This window comes from Malurus melanocephalus, unplaced genomic scaffold (genome assembly GCF_030028575.1).
Source record: "Malurus melanocephalus ecotype Western Australia unplaced genomic scaffold, MMel_1.1 scaffold_793, whole genome shotgun sequence".
Lineage (NCBI taxonomy): Eukaryota > Metazoa > Chordata > Aves > Passeriformes > Maluridae > Malurus > Malurus melanocephalus.
The window spans coordinates 1-15396 of record NW_026624025.1 but is presented as its reverse complement, the minus strand read 5'-3'; the positions used below and the strand labels follow the sequence as shown (position 1 = coordinate 15396).

General features: G+C 42.3%; 1 protein-coding gene across 1 annotated transcript in view; it reads left to right on the top strand.

Moving 5' to 3' along the window:
* Window positions 1–15385, top strand: part of MYO9B (myosin IXB) — a 38385-nt gene extending 23000 nt beyond the window's left edge. The window contains exons 15-38 of the mRNA XM_057385150.1: window positions 565–740; window positions 1154–1243; window positions 2318–2428; window positions 3484–3523; window positions 3988–4110; window positions 4516–4596; window positions 4789–4899; window positions 5421–5543; window positions 5999–6148; window positions 6255–6421; window positions 6985–7929; window positions 8451–8517; window positions 8879–9009; window positions 9627–9784; window positions 9875–10065; window positions 10525–10623; window positions 11129–11305; window positions 11780–11821; window positions 12379–12490; window positions 12660–12730; window positions 13207–13399; window positions 13718–13846; window positions 14426–14531; window positions 15224–15385. Coding sequence (XP_057241133.1) covers window positions 565–740; window positions 1154–1243; window positions 2318–2428; window positions 3484–3523; window positions 3988–4110; window positions 4516–4596; window positions 4789–4899; window positions 5421–5543; window positions 5999–6148; window positions 6255–6421; window positions 6985–7929; window positions 8451–8517; window positions 8879–9009; window positions 9627–9784; window positions 9875–10065; window positions 10525–10623; window positions 11129–11305; window positions 11780–11821; window positions 12379–12490; window positions 12660–12730; window positions 13207–13399; window positions 13718–13846; window positions 14426–14531; window positions 15224–15359 — 3729 coding nt within the window. The 3' untranslated portion in view covers window positions 15360–15385. The remainder of the gene's footprint in view (window positions 1–564; window positions 741–1153; window positions 1244–2317; window positions 2429–3483; window positions 3524–3987; window positions 4111–4515; window positions 4597–4788; window positions 4900–5420; window positions 5544–5998; window positions 6149–6254; window positions 6422–6984; window positions 7930–8450; window positions 8518–8878; window positions 9010–9626; window positions 9785–9874; window positions 10066–10524; window positions 10624–11128; window positions 11306–11779; window positions 11822–12378; window positions 12491–12659; window positions 12731–13206; window positions 13400–13717; window positions 13847–14425; window positions 14532–15223) is intronic.
* The last annotated feature ends 11 nt before the right edge of the window (window positions 15386–15396 follow it).

The following is a 15396-nucleotide window of genomic DNA, read 5'->3' as shown; positions in this document are numbered from 1 at the left end:
GGGCTGGAAAACAGCAGGTAGGGTATGGAAAATGGCAGGTAGGGCTTAGGAAACGGGAGGTACAGCTTGAAAACAGCAGGTAGGGGTGGAAAATGGCAGGTAGGGGTGGAAAATGGCAGGGAGGGCTGGAAAACGGCAGGGAGGGCTCAGGAAACTGCTCTGAAAACACTCAATACTCTACAATTGCTCTGCTGGCAGAACAAGTTTGTGGCAAAACCTTACCAACGRGACATGATGATCAGTACTGACTGGTGGAAATGGTTTTATGTTCACACATGGAGGAAATTTTCACTGTTTTACCTGAGGCCACTCAGCTTTCCCCCTCCAGTTAGTGCAGCATTTCCAGCAGGCTGGGACAAAATTCAAGGCCTGTTTGTAGAAGTTGGGGGTGATAGCTCTGGTATGCATTCTCATCACTGGTTTTGATCTTAGACCTCTCTGAAGCATCAAATGAGTATTCAGGATTAATTACTGACTTTGAGTAGCTGCAGTTTTGTTTCCAGTAGAAGGGAGTTGGAGAAGCAAAGGGCTCTAGCTTCGTAAAGTGTTTGATAAAATCTCCAGATCCTTAGATATTTTGCTTGTTACAGTTGGTGGTTTGTTTGGGATTTTTTGTCTGCTCATCTCTTTGTCAAAATGCAAAWTTTTGGTTATTTCCTAACAGGAGTGGTACGTCAAGGACCCAGAGTTCCCCTTGGAGAACTCCAGAGATCAAATACACCGGTAGAAAAAGTTTATCGGTGAGAAACACATCCTTAACCCCTGCAGGGAAATGAGCTGAATTGCCGAGTTGGATTTTCATATATCAAATCTCAACTAGATCTTTCCACAAGGAAAGCAAGTTTTATTTCTTCTGTCTTGTTTTCTTYGGCCCCTTTAATCCTATCAAAACAACACTCCAGCTTATTTGATGTAAGACCCAATGCCACCACATGTTGGAGACAGCTTCAATTCCATTTACCCCTGGGTTTTTGATTTGTGTGTGCTGCTTTTAGCATTGTGTGCTCGTCTGGGTCACTGGAGGGGGCAGAAGCTAGGTTTTTTTTGGTTTTTTTTTTGCAATGGCATGTAAGCCAGTCCTACAGAACTGTATCTCTGTAGGGAGATTTGCCTTTCCATGGATATTTAGGCTTTGTACATATTCCTTTTGCAGCCGCTCAGTGCTCGATTTCTCATTTGATTGTTCTGAGGATTTCGATATAAATGCTTTYCAAGACATCATTTCTTTTTGTGAAAACAAGAAGTAAGTAGCATTAGGCCTGAACTCCCAGGCCAGGGAGGCACATTTCCAGGACACACTGACTTTCTGAGCGTGCTCTGGGAGAAATGAAGCCATGGGTGGTGACTTCATTCTGCTTCCTAATTACTGCATCCTGGGCAGCAAAGAACTAAATATCCAATTTGGGTGAAAGGATTGGTCACAGCATAACAGATCTGTTTTCTTGGGATGTCATGAATCTTGATGTTCAAAAAAAGTTCAGAAGTACCCAGGGAAACAGCAGCCCTGTGTTATAATGTTGCTGCCTCAGAGCAGCTCAGAGATGCTCTCCCCTTTAAGAGTCAGAAGTGATTCTTACACTTCTGTTATTTTTGGTTTGTGCCTCTCTGGAGAGTAAAGAAGGTAAGCTCTGTGCCAGGACACAGCACTTCACAAGCACGGTGCATGCTTAAAGAATGGAACCTGCCAYGAATTAGGGACCATCCCAGGCTTACTTTGAAAAGCTAAATGTGAATAAGTTTGAAATGGAAAGGAAACCAAACATTTCTTCAAGTATTCCTYTAATAGCTTTACTTTTCTGATGTAAATAAGTCTGCTTAAGTAGCCTCATTTTAGTAGCCTAATTTATATATAAAAATGTTTATGATATATTTAAAATATAAAATTATAAAATAAATTTAATAAGTAGTATATAAAAATATCAAATAAATGTTTATTTATGTATAAAATTACAAAGAAGCTTATATSTGTCTGAAAAGGTGGCTTAACCAGAAGGGTTCCCTGCCCTTTAAGTCCATTTTGCTAAATTTCCCTCCATTTTCTGAATTGATGACTCAARAATTTACATTAAATGGTAGAATTAGAGAGTAAATGGAGTATGAGACCCTTGCAACTTAATTTTAGGGCGCTGATGGAGTAGAAAGTGCTMATTTGTCACCAAAATCATTCACGTTTAGGCAAAAGTAGCCTGGGATTGACCTGCACAATTTGCAGCACACTTGGTGATGGAACCTGTTGGGGTTTGAACTCCTTGTTTCCCCCTCTCTCACGGCTGTGTATCTCTGTTTGCCACCTTTGTTTTGCTGTGGATCATTTTAGAGACATGCATGAACAAATCATCGCCAGTATTAAAGGACTGCCCTGGCAGGGTGATGATCCCTGTGAGCTGCTTCGGTCTCTCAGTCAGCTTCAACACCGCTCCCACCTCCTGTGAGTCCTGCTGCTCTGGGTATTCTTTGAAAGTGCAACAAGAACCAAGCAGTTATTCCAGTCCCTAAAAATGATACTTGTCCCGTGTTTGCCTTTTGAAAAACACTAAACAAGACAATTAAAAATAAAATATCCTATCTGCAAACAGGCTATAGAGAGCACTTAGTTGCTTCATTAAACCTGAAAATTAAACCTGCTTCTTATGTAAACTTACTTTAAAAACCCCAAGTATGTAGTATGAGCTTGTTGTTGCAAAAYATTCAATAGTGAGATCAATAAATGATTTCCTGAAATTCAGGGTGCTGATGCTGGATATATTCCTGGATTTAGGGTTTCTACATGTGCAGTTCAATGCATGTGTAAGGAAATGAATCTGTGCTCTGTTGTATAATGAGTAACTGTACACTGGGTGGCACACAGCAGGAACCTGCTCTGTATCACAGAGTTAGCAAGCTTTGAACCAAGAGGGTGTGAACTGCACTTTGTTGGTGAGAATTTCCACTTCTTCACCTTCTGTGTGTGCAAGAGAGCTGTGCCTGAGTTGTGTGTCCTGCTCAGACATTTCTGTGTGCTGGGACATGCATTGTCCTCCTCGAGCAGTTGGGTGCTTCTACAGAGCTTCTGGTGCAAGCAGCTGCAACTTCTGAATCAATATTTTTATTTTATTTAATTTATAGCCTTTGTGTTATAATGAGAGTTTATTATTCTCTGCTAAAGACAATAACTCACACTACAGTAGTCTATGCAACAGGGCAGTTTGGAATAGCTATAACCACAGAGAAAATGTTTCACTTTTGTTGAAAATGTTTCACAAGCTTCCAMTACCTACAGAGTTTATGTAAGAAAAAAAAAAAAATTGTTCTTGTTGCAAAGCAGTTTGCATTTCTTGCATTGATCACTTGCAAGAGACATGCATGAACACACCCTGGTGCTGTTGTGCTCATTTTCTTCCGTCCTTCGTCTTACCTCATAAATTGCACCAACTTATGGCTTGCTTAAATAATCAAAAATCATGTGTATTGTTTTTTCTTAAATGATCTTTAATATTTTAACAGGAAAAGTAGAGGTGTCAAGCAAAAGCAGATCATTCCCAAGGTAAAGTTAATCAGAAAATTTAGATTTCTCTCAGTTTGGCTTTCTTTTTTTTTGCTCTGTGGACTTCATTTTAATTGATAAAACTCACTTCAGAACTGTTTCATAGTGTAGGAAAGTTTTGTTATTTACCCTGACAAGCTAAAAAATAGGTAAATGTTCACCTTAATATGAGTTATTCAGTTAGACTGGAGATACCATTAATGAATAAATTCACTTCAAGTCAGGGAAGACAGATGCAGTGATTATATGATTCCCCTTGTTCACCTTGCACTCTTGGGACAGGGCAATGGAACAGTTTTACTCCTAAGAAGTGCTCTGACCCAAAATAGAAATCATCATGAAATGTAACATGCCATTGAATGTGGAACTCTGGGTAGCTGGTTTCATTCTGACTCATTTCAGACAAATATTTCCCTTTTAGTTGAGAGACTTGCACTTTGTTGATTATGGAAACTTTCTTGTAGAACTTGCTGGATTCCAAATCTCTGAAGCTCATCATGAGCATGACCCTGCACGATCGGACCACAAAGTCCCTTTTGCACTTGCACAAGAAGAAGAAACCCCCCAGCATAAGTGCCCAGTTCCAGGTAGGGGACAGACCCTCCTGGGCTGCTCTAGGCTGGTCTTGCTTGGAAAACAAAGTGGATTTTATTCTTGGGATTTGTTTGATGTGGGGTTATTGCTTGATTAAAGTCAGGGTACATTTTGAGATGCCATGGAATGTGTCAGTTCTCTGTATGACCATCCTTGTGTGCACATCCAGTGCTACTGTTAGAGCATGTACAAACCCTGCTTTAAATTCTSTTGAGAAAAGCTAAAAGCAAATGCCAAATACATGGATGTGTCTRCAATATGGGAGAATATGTGTGTGGATGTTTTATAATCATCAGATCTGAAACAACCTTAGATTCCTCAGGGCAGAAGCTGTCCTGCTTCAAACCACTCAAAATGCTGAGATCTGAAGAAAAACTTCTGTGGCTGTTTCATTTCAGACTTCACTTAACAAGTTGCTGGAGACACTGGGTCGAGCTGAGCCATTCTTCATCCGCTGCATCCGCTCCAATGCAGAGAAGGTGAGGCTGCCTCAGAGCTGAGCTCTGCTGACACCCAGCCCTCGAGCCTTTCATCTCTTTATTTCAGCTTGTTCACTGTCACTCTGTGTGCAGGGGCAAGGTAACCAAGGTGTGRGAAGAAAATGTGCTGTCCTACGACRGCAGGTGGGCTCTTCWGACACTCACTGGCTGTTTTCTGCTGCTGTTTTACAGAAGGAGATGCTGTTTGATGAAAATTTGGTGCTGCAGCAGTTACGGTACACGGGCATGCTGGAAACTGTGCGGATCAGGAGGTCTGGCTACAGTGCCAAATACACATTCCAGGTATGGTGGGAGCTGGAAGTGGACTGTGCTTTCAGAAATATTTACTCTCTTTGGAAAACACACCTTTGCCTTGTCTTCTATGTCTCTTCATATGAAGCTCATAACCACTTGGGGTGAGCTGTAAAAATACACTGTAGTTTTGAGAGAGCCTGCATGGTAAAAAGTTGTAGTTGAACTATTGTGTGAGTCATCTGCCAGTAAATTCTTCCTGGCTGCATGAAGGAAAACATTCTGAGTGTGATCAGACAGTGCTGTCTCCATGTGGGAATTAGTTTTCTGTAAAGAGCTCTCTGTAGGTCTCTGTAGGTTTAGAGATCACATACAGGTGATCTTTCCCATAACTGGAGGCTGACTGAAGCCTGCATTTCACATGGAAAAGTAGCTCAGTTTGGAGTGAGAGGTGAATACTTTCAGATCCCTGTAGCTTCAGTGTCTTAAATAGATTTGTATTTTAAAGCTAAAACTCTAAGCTTATGAGTTGTCTTCTAACTTTGGCCTCTTGCTGTGTTTGCTTTTCACAGGAATTCATCGACCAGTTTCAGGTGTTACTGCCCAAAAATGCCAAAGCCTCCAAGGAAGACATTTGTGCTTATTTGAATAAACTCAAACTGAACGAAAACTACTATCAAATAGGGAAGACCAAGGTCTGTGAAACTTTCTGTAAGGCAATAAAATACTACTGCACATGCAAAATTCAGTGCAGTTCATTTACAAGTGTTACTCTTCTCTGCATTTTGTACCTAAATTGGCCTAAATTTTACCTCTTGCAAGTATTGACACAGAGATTAAACTTGACTCCTTGGTTTTGGTGCCAACCTGGTTTCTTCACTACAAATCCCTGTTACATAGATACCGTTTGGGAAATGATTGCTATTGGCATTTGTCAAACAGGTCAATGTTTTCATTTTAGAGAGGTTCTGTGATTTGAAGGCTGTAAGGAAAAGTATTATCTTTTAGAATCCAAACTCTGAAATTTAAAAGGGCTTTTAATTTTTGGTGCAAGCTGTCACCTGGTAAAGTGTGATGTGATGATAGCAAACTATTATCTTATTATACCTCCAGTGGGGGCTTCTTGATGAACTTTTCTTTAACTGACCAGGTTTTTATGAAAGAAGCTGAACGGCAGATACTACAGGATACACTACACAAAGAAGTGATCAGGAAAATCATCCTCCTTCAGAGCTGGCTCAAGATGGTTTTGGAAAGGAGGCGCTTTCTCAGGACGCGCCAGGCAGCCATTGTTTTACAGGTATCTTCAAGAATTGCCAACCTTACCTTCATAACAACAAACTCTGTCCTGTAACACTCCCCACCTTGAGGAAGCCTTCCCTCACTTCCAAAATGTCCCTTCCCAGGCATGCTGGCGCTCCCGCTGTGTCAGGATGGCCCTGCAGAGGAACAACGCTGCCATCGAGATCCAGGCAGCCTGGAGGCGGCACCGGCAGCGCAAACGCTTCCTGCAGCACAGGAGGAGAGTTTGTCTCCTGCAGGCCCTGGTCAGGGGGTACCTGCAGCGTAAGAGGTAAAGGGGAAGGAGCAATGTGATGTGAAACATCCATTTAGTCACCTTCCTCCTCAGCTTCACCTGCCATGTTCAGTTTGTGTGATGGGTTGACTTAGTAAAGAGCTTAGTAAATTGTTACCCAAGGATGCTGTGGCTGCCCCTGCATCCCTGGAAGTGTCCAAGGCCAGGTTGGATGGGGCTTGGAGCACCCTGGGATAGTAGAAGGTGTCCYTGCCCATGGCAGGGRAATGGGATTGAGATGATCTTTGAGGTCCCTCCCAACCCAAACCACTCTGGGGTTCCATGAACTTTAAAGGTGGTTATTGCCATTTGCTATTTCTGTCAGTACCAAGTAATGAGGGGTGTGTGGACACTGGAGAAGTGTTCAGGACTTGAGCTTTATTCAGCTGAGCTGCGCTGATGCTGCCAGTCCTGACAAGCAGACACCTCTCTGCAGTCCCAGTGTAGGTGCACTTTGGGTCTGTATTGCTGTTTGGGCCCCATTTAAGCAGCTGGGTTGTTGGGTTTTTTTATCCCTGAGCATTAAGGATTTATGTTTTTCTCCCAAAAATTCTTAACAGATACCAGAAAATGGTTGCAGAAAGGCAGAAAGCTGAAGAAAAGCAGAGAGAAATGCAGGAAGATGAAAACAAAGAGGATGATACAGGCAAGGAAGAACAGAGTGAGCCAGCAACAGATGAGCTGCCTGTGAAACACGAGGCAGAGCCAGATCAAGCTGTTGAAGATGAAGATCAAGCTCAAAATGAGCAAGCTGAAAACCTGAGCTCATCTGAGAAAGCCATGTTAACCCAGAAGAGCACGACAGAGGGCTCAGAGAGAGTAATCCACAGCCGGGAGAAGCGGGAATCCCGTCGGCAGAGGGGGCTGGAACACAATGACTTGCAGAACAAACATGTGCTCCTGTCCTTTGAAGGTCCATCTTCACAGTGCCATGAGGAGCCAACTGTTTCTGAAGAGGCCCTGGAAATTGCTCCAGTGCCAGAGAAATCCACAGCACAAGAAGATAATATCCTTCAGGGAAGTGGCGAGGGAGAGAAAAGTCCAAGCGAAGAAAAACCTCTTTCAGACATTCCACCGTCGAGTGAGATRAAAGAAAGTGGTTCTGCTCCTGAGCAGCCACCCGGGTCAGAAGCAGAGGACACAGCAGCTGACAGAACGAAAACACAAGGGAATCAAAATAACCAAATAAAAGGCAGCCAAAGCTTTAATTGCCCTGCAAGGCCGACAGATCTTGCACTGAATGTTCGTAACACSCTGTCTGCTACCGGGAGCTTTCAGRGCCCTGCTGACACCTGGGCAGAGAAAAACAGGCGTCAGAGGGCAACCAAAGACCTGGACAGTCCCACTTCTGCAATCCAGAGATATGTGGATGACCCAGAGAAGCTGAAGTACAAGAGAGAGAAGTGGAAAGGAAAGAGACAGTCTGATGCTGGCCAGAATGATGTGCTGAGTCAGTCTTTGGATGGAAGGATCCGTGTGGACAAATCTCCTCAGGATGAGCTAGAGTAAGGGCAGGTGGTTTTTTTCTCACTTTACAGAAAACAGATATCTGTGGTGTTTAGAAATAGATGGAGAGCTCCTGAGAGCCTGTACATTTGGGCCGTGTTATGGGAGCAAATGGAGCTGTGAACCACTCCAGCTTTTCTTGGCTCCCAGTCCTGCAGTGAATCTGTATGGGCAGAATGTTTTCAGAAGCTCACAAAAGATTCAAAGCCTGCCTGGCTGACTTAAAATGGAGAGTCAGGGCTTTAGTTGAAATAGAGTGTGGAGTTTATTTTCATGTGTCTTTTACCCATTGAAAACAAGATTTTAGTGACCTGCAGTTTGCRAGCATCATCCCTCTGATATGACAGGAAATCTGACATTCCCATGCATTTTTACTTCTCTATTTTGCATTTAAAAGTGAATTGCAAGGGCTGCCCAGGGTTCTGTCTTAGATGTTGCACTGATACGTGGGTTATTTAAAAAATGTGAAGAGGCCACAGATTTTATTAAAATGTATGTTCTGAAACTCATCTCTTTACAGGAAGAAGGGGAGTTCAGCTTCATTAAGTGACCTCTCAACACTGGCCCAGGCTGTTGCCATGAACCAGGTATTGATGCTATCATATTTATTTATACTTGTCATTGTCTATAAATAGTATTATTTGTGAATACTTATCTGTAGTGCATACTACAGATATGTGAATACTTATCTGTTTCTGTGTTCCTTCAGATCCATATAAAAACAATCATCAGCAAGTAGTATACAATAATTTGAAGACTTGAACTTTAATAAATAGATCCTTGATCAAAACATTAAATATACTTGGTTCTTAGGGTATAATAGCTAATACCTATTGGGTAAAGTGTTTTGTCTTGATGAAACAAACTTTTTTCACCATTCTAGGTTTTAAAACCATTTAAAGAATCTTTGTCACTCACTATGCAGTTTTTGACTCCTCTCTCCTGTAGCAATCACCAGATCCAATAGAAGAAGAAAAAGGCAACAAGAAATACCTTGGGCAGAAGAAGCCCAGTGACCACTTCCCTACTTTGGACACGGCTGTTCCAATGCAGCCAGCAAGTCAGCAAGTGGATGCCAAGTATGTGCTGTGTGTGAGAAAATGAAAAAAAAAAAAGGGAGTTTCTACTGGTACTTGAATTGGGCACCTTGAGACTGTGATTGTGGAGAGGCACAAGTTGGCATCAGCTACATGATGGCTGTGTTGCTGCTTCGTGTTGCTCTGACCATGATATCTGACCCTGCTGAGGAACAGATCCTCTGCTTCTTGCATAACACTTTCTTTGAACTGGTTCTTTTTAAAATGAGAACCATTACAGCTCGGATCAAAGGTTCATGTAGTGTAATCCAACACCAAGAGAAAAGCTGAAGAGCCCAGCAAGCATGTAGTGCTGCTTCCCAGCCTCTGGCATTCTGCAGCCCAGGGACTTCCTGAGCCAGAACTGATGTTTTGGATATGTGAGGTGTTGTCTCTGTGTGTGCTGAAGGTAGAGCTCTGATCTTGTAAATGCCAGAAAGTTCAGCTGTGCTTTCACATTGTCTTTCCTTTTTTGTGCTGCTCAGTTTTTCTGCAGGTTGGGTTTTAAATGTTCCCCATAGCTGAGAATCCTGTTGTGGGTTATTGTTAAGATCCTGTTCTGGTAGCAGAGCCAGCTTTCATTGCTAATGGGACAAACTTGTATCTGCTTTTGTATTCAGGTCTGCCTTCAAAAGCCCTTTGCGTAGACTTTTGGGGAAAAAGCCAGACAAGAAAATTGCAAAGGAGAGTTCTGATGTGATTGAGGAAGGAGACGGCCTCTCCCTCATATCTTGTGTCCCCTTTCCAGACACAGGAGGAGCCCAGAAAGCTCCAGAAGGTGAGTTTGGGTGATTTAACCCTCAGCATGGTGCGTCTTTTCTGTGAGGAAACAATTCAGTCACTCTGCTTTATTTCATTTCCTTGGCAGGTTCTTCGGGGCAGCCGGGCCGCCCCCAGGCCGGGGAGCGCCACGGGAAGGAGAGCAGCAAAGCAAAGAAGAACAGAACCATAAAGATCAGCAAGATCTCCAGCGTGTCTCAGAACTGGCGCGCATCCATGGTCCGCGAGATCGCCAATGCCAACGAGCTCAAACACCTCGATGAGTTCCTCCTCAACAAGGTGAAAGGCTCTCACCCTTGATATAATTTAAGTCTTTGTTCACTGTTGGTGTGAAATTTTAAAGCCTGCTGTTCTAGGTGCATGTCTGGGTTATAATCTAAAGCAAAGGGGGATTGATTGGATGGTTTGACTAAGTTTGCATTATGGCTCTTCCTGTTCTTTTTTTCAAGTCTCTGAATGCATTATATTGCATTAAATACTCAGGGCATTCATGTTAGTTTTTTGTTTGTTTGCAACAGCCAAAAGTATTTTGAAAAGCAAGAGTTGTAAGTAAACAGAGAGTTCTCTAAAGCCCAGCTACCTGACTGCCCTGTTTTGTATCATCAACACAGTGCATTAAGAAACGTAGTTTTAAATAACTGGAATGGTCATGGATGACTAAGCCCAGCCACTAAAGCTCAACTCTGCTCAGATGTTCTTGTTTTAACAAAATCTGATGCAGATGCTTTTTTTTCCTAGATCAATGACTTACGCTCCCAGAAGTCTGGTGTTGAATGTTTGTTTTTTGAAGCCACAGAGAAGTTCAGAGGAAACATCAAGACTATGTACTCTGCTCCTGTAAGTAGTAAGTCTCAATAAAGGAAAGTTGGCAGGTGATAAATGAATTGAGTGTGCAGGTTCAAGGCTTGGCCTGCAGCTCTTCAACAAAGCAGTTCAGCAGTTCTTAGCCTAGAATTCAAAGCTGAATGTTAGACTCATTTTATGGTTCTGCTGTAATCTCAAGCAGCTGGCTTTGTTTCCCTTTTCTCATTCACTCAGCCATAAATTTATTTTTAGAAATGGATGGATTTTGCTGTCTTCAGCCTCTTAATGCTGCCGTGTTCAAACACCAAAGAGGTGCCAACAGCTTTTCCAATATTCTTCTGACACTGCCTTGTCTCAGCCAAGTGCTGTTGGACAGTGCAGGAGGGAAGTGTGTTAACTTGTTTCTGTCATGGGCTGTTATCTTTGACTTTGATCATGGCTGTGCTTTCTCACCCCTGAACTTTAAGTACATCAAAATACCAAACTGTCTGAACAGTAGCAAAAAAAAAATGTCTGACAAGTGTTTTTCCTTCTCTAGAATGGGCAAATCCATGTTGGCTACAAAGATCTGGTGGAAAATTACCAGCTCCTAGTTACAAACCTGGCCAAAAAAAGGGAAGAGAAAGAAGTCAAGCTGGTTTTGAATCTCTTTCAATCCCTTCTGGATGAATTCATCAGAGGATATACAAAGAAAGAGGAATCTGAGCAGCCCAAGGTATTAAAGTTATTCTGTTATTGGTTTATGGGATGATGAAACACTGTTGCTCTCTTAATATACAGGACTTGTATTACCTCAGAAACCTTTTCCATGGCACTTTTTATTATTTGGGAAACACTTGCCACGTGCACATCATGTGTGTAACAAATTCTGATTGCTGATACACTTCTTTTGGAATTGTTTTTTAACTTAATATTTTCAGCATCTGAAAGTTTGCATTTTCTTTGGTAAAAACTTAGGAGTTCTCTGGAGGTTTGAGAGATGGAGTTGCTTTGTCATCAGGCAGTGAGCTCAGGTGGTTTTTAGGAAGTTGATAGTGTGAGCTCAGACAACCCTCAAACCAAGCTGAAGCTGCAGGATAGTGTTTCGAATGTCTGAAGGTGAAGTAAAGTCTGGGAAACTCAATAGGGGAGAAAAAAAATGGAATGTCTGAATTTCAAAGATTAAGACCAGTTTTGTTTCCTGCTGCAGCAAACCAAAGCCCAGAAGAAGAAACGGAAACAGGATCGTGCAGTAAGTTCTTTCTTTTTGCAGTAATCCAAGTCCTCACAAAACACAAATGCCCTTTGAAGAGCTTGATTTTGTACTGATGTTCTGGTTTGTTTTGCATGCTCATTCACTTGCCTCTTTTATGAAGCTGTGGCAATATAAAACTGGTTTTCACAAAGCAGAGATCTTGCTCATGCAGTGATAGGTGGTGCTTGAGCATTTTCTTGGTTGAGTCCATGGCTTCTTTTAGAGTCTAAAGGCTTTCTCAATCATGGGTTATTTAAAAGAAAACTATTATTATTATTATTACTATTATTATTATTAGTAGTAGAAGTAGTAACAACAATAATAATAATAATAATAATAATAATAATAATAATAATAATAATAATAATAGTTGTGAACTTTAAGGCAGTGAGTCAATTAGGAAATTTTCCAGCAAACCCAACTGCCTTAAGATAGGGTGAATTTGGTGTCAGGGTGAAAGCTTTCAGCTGTAATTGTAAAATAAAAGTGGAAAATCTGAGCTAGTAGTTTTAAAAAGGCAAAAAGTTCACTGTTTCCTTGGTGTCTCTCACCAGATTGAGGAGCACAATGGCCACGTGTTCACGAGCTACCAAGTGAGCATCCGGCAGTCGTGTGAGCACTGCTCCTCCTACATCTGGCCCATGGAGAAGGCCTGTCTGTGCAGTGGTGAGTGCACACACCTCATTCCTGCTGCTCAAATTACCACTTGCAGATTGCTTGTAGCTCTGGCTGCTACAGTTGGGCCTTGGTGAACAGGCCATGTAGAAACTGGGTAAGACAATGCAAAGTGTTTTAATGTGATCTGAATGCTTGTAACAATTGCTTCTCTCTCTAGTTTGCAAGTTGACTTGTCACAAGAAGTGCATGTCCAAAATCCAGAACAGCTGTACCTCCTGTGGGAAAAAGGTAAGGCCTGTGGGTCTAGGATGGGGTTCTGTGGGACCATAAGTGGTGCGTCCAAAAATGCTGCCCTAATTTCCCATCAAGTGAACAGTGAACATCCAAATTTTATTCAGTGCACTGAATAAAAATGGCTTCAACAGTTCCCTTCTCTGTCTACATGTAGTCAGAGAGGGGCCCTGCACTTGCAGGAGCAGAGCCATCTTCTGAGGGTGGTGCTTAAGCTAATTTAGGAGCCCTTCTGTCAGTGTGCATGTGCAGTGTTGGACAAACTGATGAAGAAATCCTTCAGTATGAACCATAAAGATTCCTTATGTCTGCAGCTCAGGAAATCTGCCTTGTGATCAAAGGCATGTAGCAAGCTGGAATAAAACCCTCAGCTTTAGTTTCTAGAAGCATAAAGTAATTGTAGCAGGAAGCAAGGGCATTTTCTAGCTCAGGAACAGGAATTCATGGTGGTGTCACACCTATATCAACTGCAGAGCGAGCAGGACACAGAGCCCCGGCACTTTGGGGTGTGTGTGAGCTCCCTGACCAGCGAGAGGAACTCGGTGCCCATTGTCATGGAGAAGCTGCTGGAGTACGTGGAGATGCACGGGCTCTACACAGAAGGCATCTACAGGAAATCAGGATCAGCAAATCGCATGAAGGAGCTGAAGCAGTTGCTGCAAGAAGGTCAGGCAGTGTTGTCCACCCTTGGCACTTCATTGCATTATATCAGTTTTTCCTGCAATTCTCTTCTATCTGGAAATATCTGGCACTGCTTAGTGTTTTGAAAACAGCTTTTTACTTACTGTGCAGGCTGTATTATTTTGCTGGCTGCCAAAAGCTGCTTACTACCTTTAAATTACTATCTTTTGCCTTTTCTTTTCTTCTGAATTGCCATTTGAATTCTGTGAACTGGAGATTTGAATGTTTCTAATCTTATTTCTATGGCGTCTCAGTGTGTGAATCAAAGGAATGAACTGCTCTAAATAAAACATTTCTTTTCAGACCCAAACTCGGTGAAACTGGAGAATTACCCTATTCACACCATCACAGGGATCCTTAAGCAGTGGCTGAGGGAGTTGCCAGACCCACTGATGACCTCGGCACAGTACAATGATTTTCTCAGAGCTGTAGGTAGGTTTTGAAGCAATTCTTCAAACATTTCTTCTTTAACCCATTGTGTCCTTGGGAAGGGAAATTCTTAAGATCCTCCTGCTGACTAAACACATCCTTTCACTGCACTGACAGCAATCATTTTAGGTATTTTACAGGAAAAAACTTTTCAGGGAATTTCTCTTCTAGCTTACTTGATCTTGCTTCAGGATTCCTTGTTTTTATTTTTTAATATATCACTTATAGCTGCTGTTTCCAAGAAGAGTGAATAAGCATGTGAATAAGTTTCCTTTCAGGCAGGTTTTTCTTCTTGTTCTTCTGAACCAGATCTGGATATACAGATACTTTATATCCCTGGATTCCTTTAACTTCAGTGGCATTAAGGCACCCTAGATATTGTTGGAGTGCTTGGTGTGTCACTTGATGACTGCACTATCTAAAAATCCAGGAAAACTGCGGCGCCACAAGGGGTTACTTTAACATTCAATTATAACAGTTAGTAAATGAAATGATAGTAAGATTTATCAGAATTTAGGAATTTTTAGCTTTCCACTAGCTTTGCACAGCAGTTACAATCTTGTGCTTCCTCCCTTTGTGCAGAACTGCCAGAAAAACAGGAGCAACTCTGTGCCATTTACAGTGTCCTGGAACAACTCCCACAAGCAAATCATAATACCTTGGAACGACTCATCTTCCATCTTGTCAAGTAAGGAGTTTGATTTCTTCATTTGTAAAGAAACTGGGATTCTGAATACTTCTTGGAAGCTTTCTAATGTGTTAAACCCCTTCAATGTAAGTGTAGGGATTGTGCTGTGGGTTTAGAAACAAAAGAATTGAAGCTGGTAGTTGTGCTTATAAGCAGGTGCGTGGTTACTTCTGCCACCTGGTGTATTTGGATCAAAGCTGGTAAGAAAAGCTTTGAAGACAAGGTAGATCTCAAAGCCTTGGTGAATCAACTGAGCACCAGGATTTAGGCAGAGGGGCTTGGAATGAACTGAGGATGAACATATGTGAGTTCCAGGAGCAGGGATAACTGGTGTTGGTAAAGGGGCTGCTCTTACCCAAGGAACTGGAGGATTTTCCAAGTGGCCCTCTGAACATGGGCAAAAGGAGTTTTTGAAGAGGAGGCACTGAATCACCAGGCGTAGTTTTGAGAGGCTACCAGAGGCTACCAGACTAGTGTAACCTGGGTGGCTCCCTGRYCCTTCTTCTGATACATGAAATGTTRGCTACTTAGTARGTGTGAAATAATTTTAAAGCTTCTTTGGACTGCTGTATGTGCTGAGTGTCAAGAGGCCTCCTCACATGTTATTTGGGAACTCTGGCAAGGTGTGATCAGGGTATTTGTACTCTAGCAAGGTCTGCTTAGACTCTCTTTTTGTGGCTGTTGGATTTCAGAGTGGCTTTGATAGAAGATGTGAATCGCATGTCCCCCAACGCCCTGGCCATCGTGTTTGCTCCGTGCCTCTTGCGCTGTCCTGATACCTCTGACCCCTTGACCAGCATGAAGGATGTCTCAAAAACAACCATGTAAGTTTTGGCAGTCTGCTGAGAAGCAGTGTTTTGGAATG